This window comes from Bos mutus, chromosome 23, assembly GCF_027580195.1.
Source record: "Bos mutus isolate GX-2022 chromosome 23, NWIPB_WYAK_1.1, whole genome shotgun sequence".
NCBI lineage: Eukaryota > Metazoa > Chordata > Mammalia > Artiodactyla > Bovidae > Bos > Bos mutus.
The window spans coordinates 9,413,398-9,430,593 of NC_091639.1; the positions used below are offsets into that span (position 1 = coordinate 9,413,398).

Here is a 17,196-nt window from a genome sequence, read left to right on the forward strand (position 1 = left end):
GGGTATGAGCTTAGACCCTAAAACACCCTAGAAAACTTCAATTCTTTCCAGTATAGCAACAGGAGTTGGTTAGTCACTCAGTCGTGTCCCAACTCTTTGGGGCCCCCGGGACTGTAGCCTGCCAGGCTCCTCTGTCCCTGGGATTCTCCAGGAAAGAACACTGGAGTGGCTTGCCATGCCCTCCTCCAGGGCCTCTTCCTGACCCAAGGACTGAACCCGTGACTCCTACACTGGCAGGCTGGTTCTTTACCACTAGGACCACCTGGGAGCTGGAAACACATGTTATGACAGTAAGGGCAACACGAAATAGGATAACCACAATTACCAACCAGATAAAATATTAATATATGCCCATGCATTTAAGGCAGGAAACTGAAAATACCTGTAAAATATCATGGTATTATGGGTTACTTTTTATTTTAGAAAAAAAAATTACCTCAGTGGAAATAATTTCTGAGGGAAATACGACATTTAGGTAGGATTCTCAAACTGTACTTATATTTGGCTTAAAATCAGTAGCAGTTTCTCAGTAGGATGTGCCTAAATGATTCAATTTCTGCTTCAGTTACTAGATTTAAGAGCTACTTGCAGACTGGGGCTGAGTATTCTAACCTGACCCACCCAGCCCTCCCGCTTGACCCTCCGCTCTGCAAGGTTCAATACACAGCTGTTGAACAATTTAGGGCACTCTCTTGGGAGCCACTGGCAGACTCAGGCAGGTAAGCAAGAAAAACAAAGACAACAGGAAAACAGGAAAGGAAGACTGAGAAAGTGAGGAAAAGGTCAAGCGAGCCCCGGTGCAGCAGGAACCCCCAGCCCGAGCCCCGGGGGTGGGCTGCTCCAAGGGTCTGCCACGTGCCTGCTACTCCACGACTGAGGAGAAGCAGAACACCAGGGGCCCTATGCCACTTAGGTAAACCTCACCTCAGCTTTTACTGTCTCTCTCTCTACATACGTATATATGCTTCAGAAGTCTGTGCAAATTAAAAAAAAAATTAAAGATAAAAAAACCCACTTCAGCTACCCATGACCTGAAGTGAAAAATAAAAGAAAAAAGCACTAATTTCTAATCCTTCTTAACCAAGGCAAACAAAAGTCCTCTCTGTGTCCGCCTCCAACACTAATTCCCCAGCACTGTCCCCTAGGTGCTGAGACACCACTGGGTCAGTCACTCGGGTCGACGTCTACCTGGGAGGAGATTAAGCCTGGGGAAGGTGAGAAGCAGCTCAGAACGCTGAGACAGCAGTCAGCATCTGCACGGAAGTCAGAGGTGCAAAATCAAAGCCATCCGCGTTCCTTAGATGATAAATTACCTCTTTACTTCATTCAACATATAATCAAAGAGTATCTCTGAGAAAAGGCCATGTAATGCCCTTTTCTGTGCTTCACACAAATTACAATCAAGAATAAGCCATGGAGTGAAATGTTAAATTTTCAAAGGGACTACATAAAATGATACTCAATTAGCATAAAGTTTTAACAAGAAAGCAGATGACCTAGTGTAAAAATGTCTATGAGTTCTTTTTAAAAAAACATTTCCTATCTCCAAAATATCTCCTAAAACATCAGTTCTCTCCAGGGACAACCAGAGTCCAAGACCCTTTCATGGGCTCTTGTGAGGTCCAAACTATTTTCATGATATTAAACTAAGATAGTACTGGCTCTTTTCTCACTCCTATTTCCTCACAACTCTCCCAGTGGGGCTTTCCAGAGGTGACATGATGTGTGAGTTCATAAAAGACTGAATGCAGAAGTAGGGACGAGAATCCAGCTTACCTTTTATTAAACCTGGCATTAAAGAGATTTACAAAAATGTAAAGCAATGCTACTCTCTTCTCATTGTTTTATTTTAGAAAGATTAAGTAACACTTTTATGAAAAATACCCATGTAATGATTTGTTATTTTAAAGTGAATTAATAATTTTAGTAATAATTTCTAGTACAGAAAAATCAATAAATATAACTCATACAAACAAAAGCCCTTTGGGAATCTTTAATCGGTTTTAAAGGGTTTAGATACCAAAAAGGATGAGAACCACTGCCCTAAAACAAGTTTCCCAGATGGATAGCTTTGGATATAGGAAGCAATAATAAAGCCTAAGAAGTAAGTTTCTTAGCACTGTTGATAGCTGAAAAGATTCTACAAAGTTGTATTAGGATGATACAAAAGTAACTGCTGGTTCGGATGGTGAATTTTAAATCATTATAACGAGGCTCAAACACATCTTTATTAATCAAAGTAGGAACCACTACAATCAACACATTTTTGCCAACGAGAATTAAGCCCATTTATTCCTGTAGCATAAAAATCCATGCTTTGGGATTCAACAAACTCTTGGACAGCATCTTCTGCCTCCTGCTGGCTGTGGAAGCATTTTCCCGCAGCAAGCTTCTGCGGTGCTTGCTGCGGTAGTTGGCTGGCAAGAGGTCAGGTGAAGACGGCAGATGAGGCAAAACTTTGTAGCCAAACTTGTTCAACTTTTGAAGTGTTAAGTTGTGCAACATGCGGTCGGGCGTCGTCACAGAGAAGAACGGGCCCATTCTGCTGACCAATGTCAGCTGCAGGTGTGGCAGTTTTGGGGCACCTCATCGACTGACTGAGCATACTTCTCAGATGTAAGTTTCACCAGGACTCAGAAAGCTGCAGTGGATCAGATGGGCAGCAGACCACCAAAGAGTGACCGGGACCTTTACTTGGGGCAAGTTTGGCTTTCAGAAGCACTTTGGAGCTTCTTCTCGGTCCAAGCGCTGAACTGGTTGTCTCCAGCTGCCTATATAAAATCCACTTTTTGTCGCATCACAATTCGATCGAGAGATGGTTCGTTGTTGTTTAATACAATAAGAGAAAACAACAAAATTTCAAAATGAAAATTTTTATGATTATCGGTCAGCTCAAGAGGCACCTGCTTTTCAAGCTTTTTCACCTTTCCAATCTGCTTCATATGCCACATGAACATAGAATGATCGACGCTGAGTTCTTTGGCAACTTCTCATGTAGTTTAAGAGGAACAGCTTCAATGATGGCTCTCAACTGGTCATTGTCAACTTCCAGTGGCCGCTCACTGCACTCCTCATCTTCAAGGCTCTTGTCTTCTTTGCAAGGCTTCTTGAACCACCACTGCACTGTATGTTCGTGAGCAGTTCCTGAGCCAAATGCGGTTGTTGGTGTTGCAAGTTGTTTCCACTGCTTTATGACCCATTTTGAACTCAAAGAAAAAAATCGCTCGAATTTTCTTTTTGTCTAACATCATTAATTAGCAAAAAAACCAAAGTGAGAAATGCGCATTAAAATGATGTATAACAATCACATTTATTTAAGAATGTATTCCAGTATTACATGGCAAAGTTCAACAATGAAAAAACACAATTACTTTTGCACCAACCTAACAGACTGATGAAAATTTGCAATCTGGATAAATCCAGTTATGCATGCCTTTTTACTGGAAGTGTAAAAGTGGCTTCTTGAACCTTCCTAGACAGGGACACTCTGCCTACACAGGTGCTGTACTAAAGCTCTTGGTGCAGGAAGCCGGGACGGTTATTTCCCCCTGATTTTACACACACTTAGTGCTAGTCGGTTGCTCACCGGCCCTCTCGGTTCAGCTCGGGAAGGGATGGCGGGAGCCCCGAGGCTCGCCCTCTCCTTCAGTTCCCAAAGTCTCGGTGTCAAGGCCACCACGTGCCATTTCTCCTTCAGTTTCTGGACTTATTTCAAAACACTGAGAAGAAAGTGTTTTAACAAACTGACACTGAGCCCAACCTGATGCAGGGCAAACAAAACAAAACACACGGCCACAACGGCTAGGTTCCTGCTCACAGCCGACAGGGCTGGGGGCACTGCTGTGACTATGGGAAAACTCATCCCCGGCTGACTGCAGTGCTGGCTTAAGGGAGGCGAAACTCCATCTTCAGCTGCTACACAGAGCTGTGGCTAACTGAAGTGTTTCCATTTTGCCCGTTATCACCACCCGGCACAGCATCAATCCAGAGGAGACCTGAGAATGTGTCTTCACTCTTCGTGGAAGACGAGCCAAGCCTTCGCCAACCACCATCAAAACAAAGGCCACATATCGTACCTTCAGTTGGCTGCAACCCTAAGCAGTGTTTCCTAAAATCAAAATATCTCACATTTATAGTTTGATCAGCATTCTCACATTTCTCCTAATAACTCTGCCAATTTTACAGCTGAGAAAATAAAACTAAGAAAGTAAGTTGATAAGAGGCGCACGACACTGGGAAGTGCAGAACCGGGGTCTAACCTACGTGTTTTCCTGAAGTCCAGCGCTTTCTCCAGCAGAGCCTGGCCGCCTCACCCCGTCGCACCTTTTCACCCGCGACTGGGCAGGAAGCCAGGGAGGAGCTCGTGTCCAAGCCTCCCAACAGCAACCGCAGCCCTGCTCAGGGTTTCACAAAGCGACATTCTAGTTTCATCCACACATTTACAGCTTTTCAAGGGAAAACAAATTTACCTTCAACATTTTTTTATTTGCTGTGTTCTTGCCACATTCTCTCCTCAGCTGTTCACTCATCGCTTGCAGCTCTCTTCCAAAGTGAATCATTCTTTCTATGGCAGCTTGACTTCCTCCACACAACTGGCGTCTTAACTGGCTTGAATCAACTTCTGTAAGCAAAACAAACAGGTATTTCACTACCTTACAGTTGGGATACAATGGAGAAACAAACATAAATTGCTTACAACATTTTGAACATTTCATATAGTAACTACTTTCTAATATTTTACCTAAATATGCAGTTTCTTTTTAATTTATTATAATACGGAACCTTGTAGCTACAAGGAATACTTTCTCTAGGGCTCAAGACTCTAGGATCCAATATCTATCTAGCTTGGAGTTGAAAGTCAGGTGACAAGCTTTCAGTGTTATGATGTACATGTCTCAAAGAAAATGTTATGAAAAATTAAGCACAATTTTCTAAAAATATAGCAACACTGCAAAAAAAGAAAAGGAAAAAGTAGCTACTTCCCAGGCTACTTTAATTGACATAGAACAGTTTGAAGGTAAGATAATCTAAATGACTCCAATAAAAACACAGACGATACTGTACCTAATCAAAAGGGTTAATTACACTACTTTTAGGAAAAAAATTTTCAGTTTATATATCTTGACTGACAATAATCACTGATCAACAATGCAAAAAGTATACATCACTAGTTAACAATATATAAATCACTAATCATGACGGTAACAGTTAATGTTTATGAAGCACTTACAGGCAGTTATCATTACACCCATTTTACAGATGAAGAAACTGAGGCAAAGAGCTCCTGAGTAATTCACCCAAGGTTACACAGCTAGTAAGTGGCAGTTGCAGAATTCAAATCCAGGTGATCCGGCTCTAGAACTCCTGCTCTTTATCCCTAGACACAAACTATTCTTGGAATGTTGAGGCTGCTTGCTAATATCTGATAGGGTAAAACGAGGCTGCCTTTCAGTCCTACTCCTTGCTTGAAAGAGTGAATTACACATTGGAACACATGATCCTAAACAAGGTGGTCGTGTAAGTAATATTAAGTTTGCATTTATAAAATAGTTTCTAGCAATTTTAATAAATTCCCTTTAATATCAAAATATTATAAAATCAAATAAAAATTTATAAGCTTCAGTAATTTTCACTCTCAATTGATGGGGAAGTTTGCTGCTTGTTTAACTTTATGGTACAATTTACTACACAAGTTGTCCACAAAGTAAAATTATGCATGCTAATATGTTTCTCAGCCACATAATTTTGAGGGGGAAGGAACCAAGGGAGGGTGTCAAAACAGGCACCTACTACCTGCCAGGCACTGAACTATGAATAGTCGCATATATTCAGGTTAAATGAATTAAAGAAAATTTGATTAGAATTTATTAAATCATCTCTACCCATGTGGCCTATCTATATTGGCTATATTGAAATAGGTACACAAACTTTTTGTATCTCCAGCCTTACCAATCCTTTCAAAGGACAGTGAGCACTAGTAAGTTCGCACTGCTGCGCTACTGAGAGCACTGCAGTTGTGCAGAAACAGTTCAGCAAAGAAAACGCCAAATACTAAAAAATTAGACTCTAGTCTCTCTAGCAATCCACTCTCAGAGACTTCTAAGAGAATATGTTACTATCAAATCCAATGGCACACACATCTTTAAATCTGATTTATGTTCATCAGCTGTGAATCAGTACAAGTAAAAACATAACCTTGTAGTCATCATTTTTTATTAAAAATGTAAGAAATATCACTGCAGACCCATTTCGGTGTCACAATCTTCCATTTCGTGGTCATGTTTAGAGCTACCATTTAGGAAACCATTGGATGAAGTTTCTCCAACTCCATTGGAGTAGTGATCTGTTTCCATGTCTACATCATTACTGAAAATGAAAAAACAAACCTAATTTTAGAAATAGCACACTTGCAGCTTAGTTTAATATCAATTAGTACTCAACTACAGAGCCTACTTATAAAACTGACTTCATAAGGCAACAGCAATCTGGAAAAAAGGTATTTAGTTAAATCTTGAATGTATTCAAAGCCAAAGATGCAGCTAACTTTTAACGAATTTGTAGTCCTGGAGATAAGGAAGGAAAAAGATACATGTACTAAAATGCAGTGGCTTTAAGACTTCCTATCACTATGGAGAAATCATTTTCCAGCACATATTTCCCATTATCTTTCAGAATTAGATCTGCACTTCATTTAATCAACTCCTGCCCTAAAATACCACCCTCCCTGCCCCAAGCATGTAAGGCAAAAACCTCCCTGACGAAACAACCTGCTCCTGGGACCCACCCCATTTCGCCTCCTTCCCTGCCCTCATACTCAGCTTGCTTCTAGACTACTTTTTCTCTAAGTCTTTTAGAGAAAGACTGCTTGTTTGGGCATTGGCGTTGCCCAAATGGCGTTTGGGCATTTGTCCTTACTACTCAAAATTATACTCCTTCTCGAAGGTAAGTGATAACACGAGAAATGACTACTCAGTCTCATCCCCTCAGCCCTTTTCAGAACCCAACACTACTTTTCTCTGACAGACTTTCTTATTGGCTGAAGATTCTAAATATACTGCAGAATCTGAATTTTTGAAATGCTGTTTTGGAGATACCTAAGGCCATTTCACACTGACGGGATGAATAACACGTGCCAACAGCTCTAAGTGGCCACGCTGAGGTTGCCAACGTTTGCCCTTCATTCCATCCACACCCCGAGCAACAATATCTAACCTTCCAGATTTCTCCTATGAAGATCTAGGTAATGATTATACAGTCCAGAAGGAAACACTTGATGAAACTTTAGAAAATATTTAAATAAATAAAAATGATTATTTCTCATTAAAAAAGCAATGTATATTCATTTGTAGGAAAACAACAACAACAACAAAATTGAATGCAGAGAAGCAAAAATTGCACTTTATGCATAATGCCAGCAAAGGCAACCACTGGTTTCCAGCCTGGGTGAGTGGGTGCATACACACTTCTGTCCGTAAGACCATCAAGGTACAGGACACTCAGAGATCTAGAAGAACAGGGCGTGGCCCCAGCACATCTCCGTCAGTTAGAAAAGCTTGTGTAGTTATCTTCATGAAATTTGAGAATTGATAAGAAATCATCCTGGAAGAGGTTAACAACTGAAGTAGAATTTTACAGCTTGAGTAGAATCTGGGATGGAGGAGAAGGAGGTGGGAAGAAGAGCATTTCTCACGGGGAGTCTAATGAAGAAAGCGCGAGTCTAGAGGTCAGACATCCTGGGAAGTAGTCATCGTTCTGCAACTTACTAGTTACTAATTATTCACCTTTAAAAAAAGCCATTTACTTCTCTGGCACTCAGCTCTACATCTGTAAAATGGTTTTCATAGTCAGTTAATACCATCTTTGCCTACTTCACAACACTGTCACAAGGAAAGCCATTACCAACTAGAAAATAACTGGTACTGCTTAACAGTTTAAGGCAGTTTGAGAGCTTACTTTCTTCTAAGCTGCACCCAAAAGAGGATGCTATGTCATCAACCCCTTCCGTTCAGCTTGCTTCCCTCAACTCAGGTAATTACAGGTCTCTTTAGCAACTTCCTGCCATGAGCATAATATTTAAGTGAAAAACTCAACAAAGTAACTGCAATCCTACCTTCAAACTATGGTAGAACCGTCTAATAATCATAAAGTACTGTTAATAAATACTATAAAGTATATGATGAACTAAAGGCTTAATTGTTTACATCTCCATACAAAATTTTTACTATGATATTCTCATTTCATATTTTAGTGTGGCGTCTCCACTGCCTACCCTAACCTCCTCAGCAAGACAATCCCTTTTCCTACTGCTGTTCTTGGATCATTTTTGTGGATTTCACAACTGTACCACATAATACCATTATTTCAGTACATATTTGTCATTTGTAATAGATAACCTGGAAATTCTGATTAATCTCCAAATTTGTAAATACAGATTTTTTACATGCACTTCTCCAGAATCATATTTACACTGAGACTGTAAACATTAGGAGCTGTCTCCTTCCATGGGAGAATTTTGCACTGATGCATATTCCCCCAAAACGCAGTGTGACCCATCAATTCATGCTCTAAGACCAAACCAACATCAATCAAATTGATAAAAATCCATAAGAACTTGCCCTCACACACTAGCATTTAATTCAAATGGTTATATTTCATGAACCTTTAGGTTTCATGAATAGAAACTTGAGTATGTCAGAGTACCATGACGGGAACATCTCTCCTCCCAAAGCTCTTCGAGTGGAGACCACACTAGCAGCAGAGTGTTTGACACCCAGCAAGTTTTCAATCCTCTCCTTGTGCTGTATGTTTACTAAACGACTTAACTATCTGCTATATGCAAGCTATTCAAATTAAAGGTAGGTTCTCATCAACAAATATTTTTTGTAAAGTTAGTTATTTGCAACTCAGGAAACACTCCTCACACTGAAAAACCCACACAAAGAGAAAAAAACAGTTGTATATGTATCATATGTCAACTCCAGAGCTTAAATACACTACAGTGACTTAACTTGGAAACATTAACAAATGACGTTTCTGTGGCCACCGTGGGGGTCTGCGCTGGCAGGAAGGCAGTAGAGAGCCTGGCTCTGCCCTCGTCACCCCTCCAGAGGGAGAGGGGCGCAGAGGAAGGGACAGCACCAGGGAACTGACTCCTCACCCCTTCATTCCCGCAGACCCCCACTGTGGCCATCTAACTCCATTTTTCCAAATTATTTCAGACGATGCCACCCGTAACCGAGGTTGCTCACAGTGATGCCAACGCCAGGGGACTCATTACCTGGTGAAGCTGCTGACCTGCTGAGACCTGGACGTGTTTAAGCTGTTCAGCTCTGGTACATTCAGACCACACGGCTGGTGCTTACTGTGGCAGTACGCCTGATGTGCTTTGTTAGATATCACACCGTTACTACAGTTGTCAAAACCTGGGGGAAAAAAAGAAGAAAAGACGCTTTATAAAAAAAGAAACAAATCAGGCTGCAACAGATCTACCATGTTCTGATGATGTACTTAAACCTTTTATAATGTAGGAAAGTCAGTGGACTACTTAAATAGAAAACAAGTGGAAAACTTCTTGAAAGAACATCAGGATACTTAATTGTGAGCTGTAATCCTCTCCTGTATTTATTGAAGGCTTAATTATGCATCTCATTTAATCCCTGCCATGAGGCCCAGTGTTACCATAACCCTGTTTTACGTAAGTACACAGCAAGACCAAGGATCTGTCCCAGCCTGACAGGACACACGGTGTCCGAGGGGCGCTGACTGAGGACACAAACGTGAGACCCCCACACGCTGTGCAGGATGGTGATGTGAACGAGCTGAGAGGCAGCAACGCAGAAAGGTGCTATGTTGAGGAAGAAACAGCAAAGGTGTTGCTCTACTCTGTGAAAGCACAGGAAACAGTATTTGAGTTGAGTTTTACAAAGTTAAACGTACAGAGGAAAGGTAAGACCTCGGGAAAAACAGAAAGAGACAAGCAGAGCAAAAAGACTGAGAAGGACCAGAAATAAATCTGCAGAAGATGTCATAAAAGCCAAGAAGGGAGAGAACTTTAATTAAGCCTCACCAAAAGCCTCAGTGAGTCCAGGAGGAAGCAGATAGGCAGACCTGACTCTTGCCAGCAGCCGGGCTGGGAAGGGAGGAGGGAGAGGCAGCCCGGCCGGGAGCCGGGCGTGGGGTCGGGGGCTTCAGACACCATGGCCACGTCACTGCCTTTACATGTATACTTGACTAAAACACACCATTGCCTTCTCAGTACCAGATATCTCTGATCTGACTTCTAGAGACAAAACTCGAACGTTGCCCTTCATTTAGGGAGATCTGTTAGTAAGCCACTCTTAGAAACAGCTCATCTTGAAGTTACTTTCTGGTACCAAAAACACATGAATCTGACTCGCCCACAATTTTTCTTTCAGAATCTCTTGAGATCAAATTACAAATGTACAAAATGGCTGGTAGAAATGTCTACATTTTTTCTAAAATTTATTTCTGTTCAAAATCATGAAGAAGGGTAAAAATTGTAAGATAATGTAAGACTGAATCTCACCAGAAAAATGTGCAGTACTTCCTTTGCCCGATGCTAAACTGTGGATATTCACCCCGTGGCTGGGGCTCATACTTGGACTACTGAAAGGTCGAGGACTAACAGGGTAACTGTCTTGAGACTTCGGACTTCGGCCTCCCAAACACCGTACTTCACTATCGGTACCATTCACCATTTCTATAAACTGACGCACTCTAAAAAGAGAAAACAGAAATGTATTTACATCATCTCCAGATCACTGTTTAGTTACCTAATAGCAACAGACTTCTACCAGGAAATACGTTAGTTATTTGCATTTATCAGTAAGTCTCGCCTTTAGATAGTATACTAAAAATGCTAAATGTGGCTCCATATACTGTACTGCTTAGAATATTATTTAAAAATTTCCTGAAAAATGAGAGTATAATGCAAAGACATTGTATCACCTTTAATCAAGATTTACTAAGAAACTGAAAATCTGTCTGTAGCTATAGTAAATCAAAATGGACCTCATTTTTTTTTAACCTAAAATAATCAAAATTATATTTGCACTTGGACGCAAATCAAATAGTACCTAAGAAGTACCTGATGTAGTTTTATGTACACACCTACCTTCACACAAAATAAGGGCCTACTCCCCACACTTCCTCACCCCCAGTCCCATCTGCAACCTCTTAATCAAACGGGCCACATTCAAACTTTTATTCTAAAGCAAAGTAGGTCTGTCATCAGGTTTAGCATTTCTGATCAATTTTTATGATCATTTCTGATCAATTTCTGATCATTTTTTTAGCATTTCTGATGCTTAAAAAGTTTAAATCTTAAACTTAATAACAGCTAAATTTTAAGATAACAAAGATTCATACAACCAACAGAAAAAGCCAAATAGCTATTATTTATTTTTTAAAAAATGAAAGAAACAGAAAACAATAAGTGTAAGTGAGGATGAAACACTAGAATCTTGCCACTGTTGGCAGGAATGGAAAACTGTACAGGGCTATGGAATTGTGAGGACTAATTTTCAAAAAATTAAGCACAGAATTATCCTATATTCAACAATCCCCTTCTGAGCATATATGCAAAAGAATGAAAGCAGGAACTCCGACACAGATGTGAACACCCATGATGCTAAGGGAAGTAAGGCGGTGACCAAGGACAAACATTTTATGATTCCATTTACATGAAGTACTCAGAGTACTCCAATTCAAGTGTACAGAGACAGACAGTGGAATGGTGGTTGCCAGGAGCTGAGGAAGAGAGAGAAATGCAGAGTCACTGTTTAACAGGTACCAAGTTTCAGACTGAGATCATGGAAAAGGCTCTAGAAACAGATGGCTGGCGGTGGCTGAAGAACAATGTGAGTGTACCAGAAACAAAGTGAGTATCAGAAAACTGTACAGGTAAAAATGGCAGACTTTATGATATGTGTATTTTTACCGGGCTTCCCTGTTAGCTCAGTTGGTAAAGAATCCACCTGCAATGCGGGAGACCCCGTTTCGATTCCTGGGTTGGGAAGATCCCTGGAGAAGGGAAAGGCTACCCACTCCAGTATTCTGGCCTGGAGAATTCAGGACTATACAGTCCATGGGGTCACAAAGAGTCAGACACAACTGAGCGACTTTCACATATATTTTTACCGCAATTTTAAAAAATGCTGCAAACTTACTATAAGGTATTTTACAAGAGAAAAAATAGATACCCATCTTCTAAGTAAGAGTTTCACATTTTTTAAATACAGGGATAGAATGATAGAAGAGCAAACAGAAAGTAGAAAAATGCCTTCTACTTAAGAGTCCTCAACACAAAAGTGTATTCCTCAACCTGCTGCTTAAATGTGCTTCATTACAAAATTATATCTAAATACCTGAAACGAGGTAAAACAAAAATTAAAACTATTAAAGCAAGAAAATAATTTTGGTTATGTAACGACATATATAATTAATATAACATTTATTAAACTCACTTTAATGTGAAAAGGAGATTGGGATTTCTTTCAAGTAAACTTGGATATAACTGTTGTGTTGTTTCAATGGCTTCTCCCATTCTTCCTGCTAACACCAATTTCTGAATTCCTATTTAGAAAAAGAAAGCAAAAGATAAATTTTCTAAGAATAGAAAAGGAAACTTAGTAGACCCTCAAAAAACTAGTAAAAAAAAGTCTTTAAATTGTGATGAGTCTGCACTTATTTTTCTAACTCAGTTTCTATTTTAAGGAGTATTTTCAGACAAAATAATCTATTAGAAAAACAAACACTTTAATAAACTACTAAAAAAATTCAAACATATAAGTAATATAGGAAAAACAGCTGTTAAGCAATACTGATGTATTAAACACTAAGATGAAAAAGATGGGTATATTATGCCATATACACTGTGGTGATGGTCTCATGGATATATACAAACTCATCAGGCTATATATCCTAAATAGGCATAGTTTTTCATATGTCAACCATACCTCAATAAAGTGGTTTTTAAAGAAAAGACCATAGGAGGTATGAAAGAAGTAATATTCAAAATGTCTTATCAAACACTATATAGCCTTTTGAACCCAGTACTAAATGAAAATTAGCCTTTGAGTAAGATCTGAATTCAACAGCCACTGAATGAGCATGCCCCGAAGGTTAGATGATGAGGACAGGGAAAGATTGAGCAGACATCTCCTGTTTGCTACAGTCTATACAACGTGGTGAGAAAAGACAAGCATACCATCAGCTACAATGTAATGTCATCAGTGTTTTCTAACAATCTGACCTATGAAAGTTCTGTTTGCATCCCTCTTGTCTTGTTTTTGTCTTGACACCCTCATCAAGCCACGCTCTCCCTGATGGACTAACAGCACCGATTTGAGGACGGCTAACTGTGGATTTGCCCCAGTTGGAACAGGCCCCACAGCACTGGTCACTAGCATTGGGACCTAAGCAATAAATACTTAAGACCAATACTATCTTAAATTTAGATAGCAATTTAAGTGCAAACATCTCACACAGCATCTCCACTAACATCTAATAATCATGGGACTACTTTACCTGTTGAAAAACACATACACACACACACTTCTTATTAAATGTTTACTTTCTGAAAGCTCAAGAAAACATTTTTAAAGAAAAAGTGGCAAACATTTTAACAAAAATTTCACCACAATTCTTTCTACATCCAGAATACTACTACAGTCCCATGAATTTTTTAAGGTAACCTTCAAAAATGTCAGTAAAAGGCAATTTCAGAGGCATAATTTCAAATTAATAAATTTGAAAAAAAAACTTTCATGAAAAAATCAGGTTTCTAAAAGTCAATGTAACCAAGCCTATAATCTGAAAACACGTGTTAGCCATGCACCACGGGTCCTTACTTTGTCTATTTTTAATGGAAGCTAATTCTTCTAGAACGGTCTGGTCTGTAGATCTGGCAAAGGCCTCTGCTGTGGCACAGTACCCATGGTGGACTAGATAAGATGAAACCATTCTTAAAAAGAAGAAACACACAGCTTTTAGTCAAGAGAATACATGCTTCATACTACAATTTACATACCCAAGGTCTACCCTGATGTTACAAAACCAATCTATGCCCTGGGAACAATGAAGGCTTTAATTACCTCAGGTTCAAAATCAGTTCAAAACATCATTTTGTCTTATTCACAGAGTTATTTCCAAAAAGATAACTTCAAATGCTATAGTGAGTCTACTCTGCCTAAAAGGAAGTATTACCAGACAATCAGGACACGAAGTAACTTTAATTCTTAGCACTCCATCATCCCCAGGTCCTTCCCTATTGCTTCCCACCCTTACTCCACCGTACTAACCGTAATTTCTGTTTTACCAGTATCATATGACTTACCCTAGTAAAGTGCTGGCATTTTGTAAAATAAAAAATTTAAAAATAGATTAACTCTTCCTGCTCTGTAGTTTAACTCTTTGCAGTTCTGTCCACCAATTACATAAAACGGGTCACAAGGTGTGAACACAAAAAACACGAAGGTGACCCCACAGACAGAATCTTCCGGAACAAAGTCTATGAGGGTGATAATATTAATCAGTAAGGAGTCAGCCTTCTAATCTAAATCAGGTAGTATGTTCGAGCACAGGAGAGGAATTCCTCAAATACGACTGAGTAAGTGACACTTCCAAAGAGCAAACTGATTGTTTAAAAACCAAGTGGTATTTACAAGTATGGTATTTGGATCTAATGACAAAATGTTAGAAAAACCGTTGACTAAACAATATTAACTGAAATACCCAATATATCTATAAATATTCAACTCTTGAACCTGCCTCCATCTGGCGCTACTAAGGGCCCAACAGAAAATGGTATGAAGCAGTGGTTCAGGAAGGGGACCGAGCTGGCACGGGGAAATTTCTAACAAACGGATTTTTTTCATTTTATTTCATCTAAATGTTAGATTAATTTAAGAGGGTAGGGGAGAATGTTTTAACATGAACTTCCCCTAGTGAGGATCTATTTTGTGAGGAATGGGGCAGGGGAGGTGCTCTCCCTGAACCCTGGCGCAAGACTAAGACAGGTGATGCTTCCTCTACAGCCACCCGCCAGGATGCTCCGCGGGAACCACTGGAGAGCATTAAGGGACGGGACCCCAGAGAGCAGTCCAGCCCAGCGCGCACTGCTAACTCACGGTGACCCGGGGATTCTGAGTCAGAGCCACCACTCTTCCAACTGTGCAGGACAGAAACACTGGTGTGGAGACTCTGACAACAGCTCCGGGGAGGACGCTCGTTCTCGAATCATCATCCTGCCCCAGATTATCTCCTCCAAAAAACATGACAAGTTTTACGAGGTTTGCAAATTTAAGATTGTTCAATTATACAGACATTTAAGATGAACTGTGTCAGACTGAGGGTATCTTCAATTTTCTTGGGTTAGATTATGATAGTGAAAATGACTACTTAAACTTAACAGTATTTAGTTTGAAGTCTGCACTATTTGGAGTTTTAAGAGCCACTGTTACTCAGTACGACTGACATTCACATGTCATCTCGAGCCTTTCAAACAAAGGCATAGTCTAAAATAGGTGACTGTCACAGGGCTTGTATTTTCCTGCTGACTCCCACGTTGAAATTCTACTTTTTCATAAAAAGCTGTCTAATAAAACAAATTGTAAACTGGGGGTAAAGAGTGAGCTGAGACAAAGGTCATCCACGTATAGTGCTTTCACTAACGCCCGCTATCTGCTCTGCTGCTGCCTGTCCACCTGTTACACTGACTCGTAGGCATTTAAACTGCAGTGCGGAATCTAAGCTCCACACTCACTGTCTGTGATTTGTATTCCCTTTACTTCCTCTTAAATGTCTAACAGAATATACAATAAGTAAATGGAGTTCTGAAAATTCTTTAGGCTGGAGATTTTTTGTCAGACAAAAAAAGGGATCCAAGTAAACAAAAATAGCTGATATTATTCTTACATAGTTACCCATTCACCGGAAAAATTTAGCTAAATCCTGAAAGGTGCCATGAGCACATCATGTCTGTATTCCGGGATGTAAAATACACTGTTATTCTGATGTTCATTCTTACTGAACAGTAATTATTTTTTCTCCTAAGTGTTTATACCACTACTGAACAACACAGTGAAGTTCATGTGCCAAAACCACAACGTGAATTCTACAATCTAAATTCTTTCTCAATTTATCTTCTGCACTGGCGCTATTAACAGCTGAATCAAGTAACTCATGGAAACCGTTAAGTCCCATTACTAAGGCTGGCAAATGAATTAACCTACACGATCTAGTGCCACTTTATTTCCTCCAGCAAATTAATAAATCAGACTAAAACACAATTCGGGACGTGTGTCACCAAATCAAGCATTATTAATACATTAAGATCATTAGGACACATATGAATAGATAAACAGTCTTTCACACCGAAAGGCTGAAATGCTTTATAAAAAGCGCACTCTGGAAGACGTCCCTGCGCGCCTCCCCACTCACTTCTGGATCATGGTCTGCCACTCTCCCTCTCGGTCTCCGACAGGAAAGCGGTCCATCTGTGCCTGTGTCTTCGTTCTCCACTCCCGCATGTAATCTTCTATATCGAACACGAAAGGGTGCTGCCCAAAATTAGCATCAACGACTTCTCCTGGTGTCTGGAGCCCCACGGTAGGATATAAATTTGGCTGTAAGACAACACAGTTCACTAAATATCCATCCCTTTTATGTTAAAAAAGAAAATTCATTCTTGCAAATGCTACCTTTAAAATAACAGAATTGCAAATTTGCTCCACAAATATTTTAAGATCTCAATCAGAAACTAATAGAGGAAGAAATAAAGCAAATGGTCAAGAAAAATACACAGCAACCTAAGCTACTTATTTATTCAGACCATAGGGCATTATACATCTAATAAATGAAGGTACTTCTAATAAATAAATTCTTGCTCTTAGGAATATGTCATACAGACGCAGGGAACTGAAACAGGGGCTCTTCGACAGGCTGAAGTGTGGGCTAGAGGGAGACGGGCGAAGGTCTGGGAGGGAGGGGACATGGGTGTACCTATGGCTGACTCTTGTTGATGTATGACAGAAAACCACACAATTCTGTAAAGCAATTATCCTTCAATTAAAAAATTGAAAAAAAAAATCATACAATAGAGAGATTCAAGCATAACTCATATTTATCCTCTGAAGTATGATACTGCGATGCGCTTCTAGAAAGTACACGTGGAAG

General features: G+C 39.9%; 1 protein-coding gene across 1 annotated transcript in view; it reads right to left on the reverse strand.

The window, feature by feature from the left end:
- The window catches only part of RANBP9 (RAN binding protein 9), a 72,931-nt gene that overhangs the window by 6,002 nt on the left and 49,733 nt on the right, over positions 1-17,196 (reverse strand). The window contains 7 exon segments of the mRNA XM_070361008.1: positions 4,470-4,621; positions 6,245-6,366; positions 9,278-9,422; positions 10,547-10,737; positions 12,486-12,594; positions 13,872-13,984; positions 16,462-16,646. Coding sequence (XP_070217109.1) covers positions 4,470-4,621; positions 6,245-6,366; positions 9,278-9,422; positions 10,547-10,737; positions 12,486-12,594; positions 13,872-13,984; positions 16,462-16,646 — 1,017 coding nt within the window.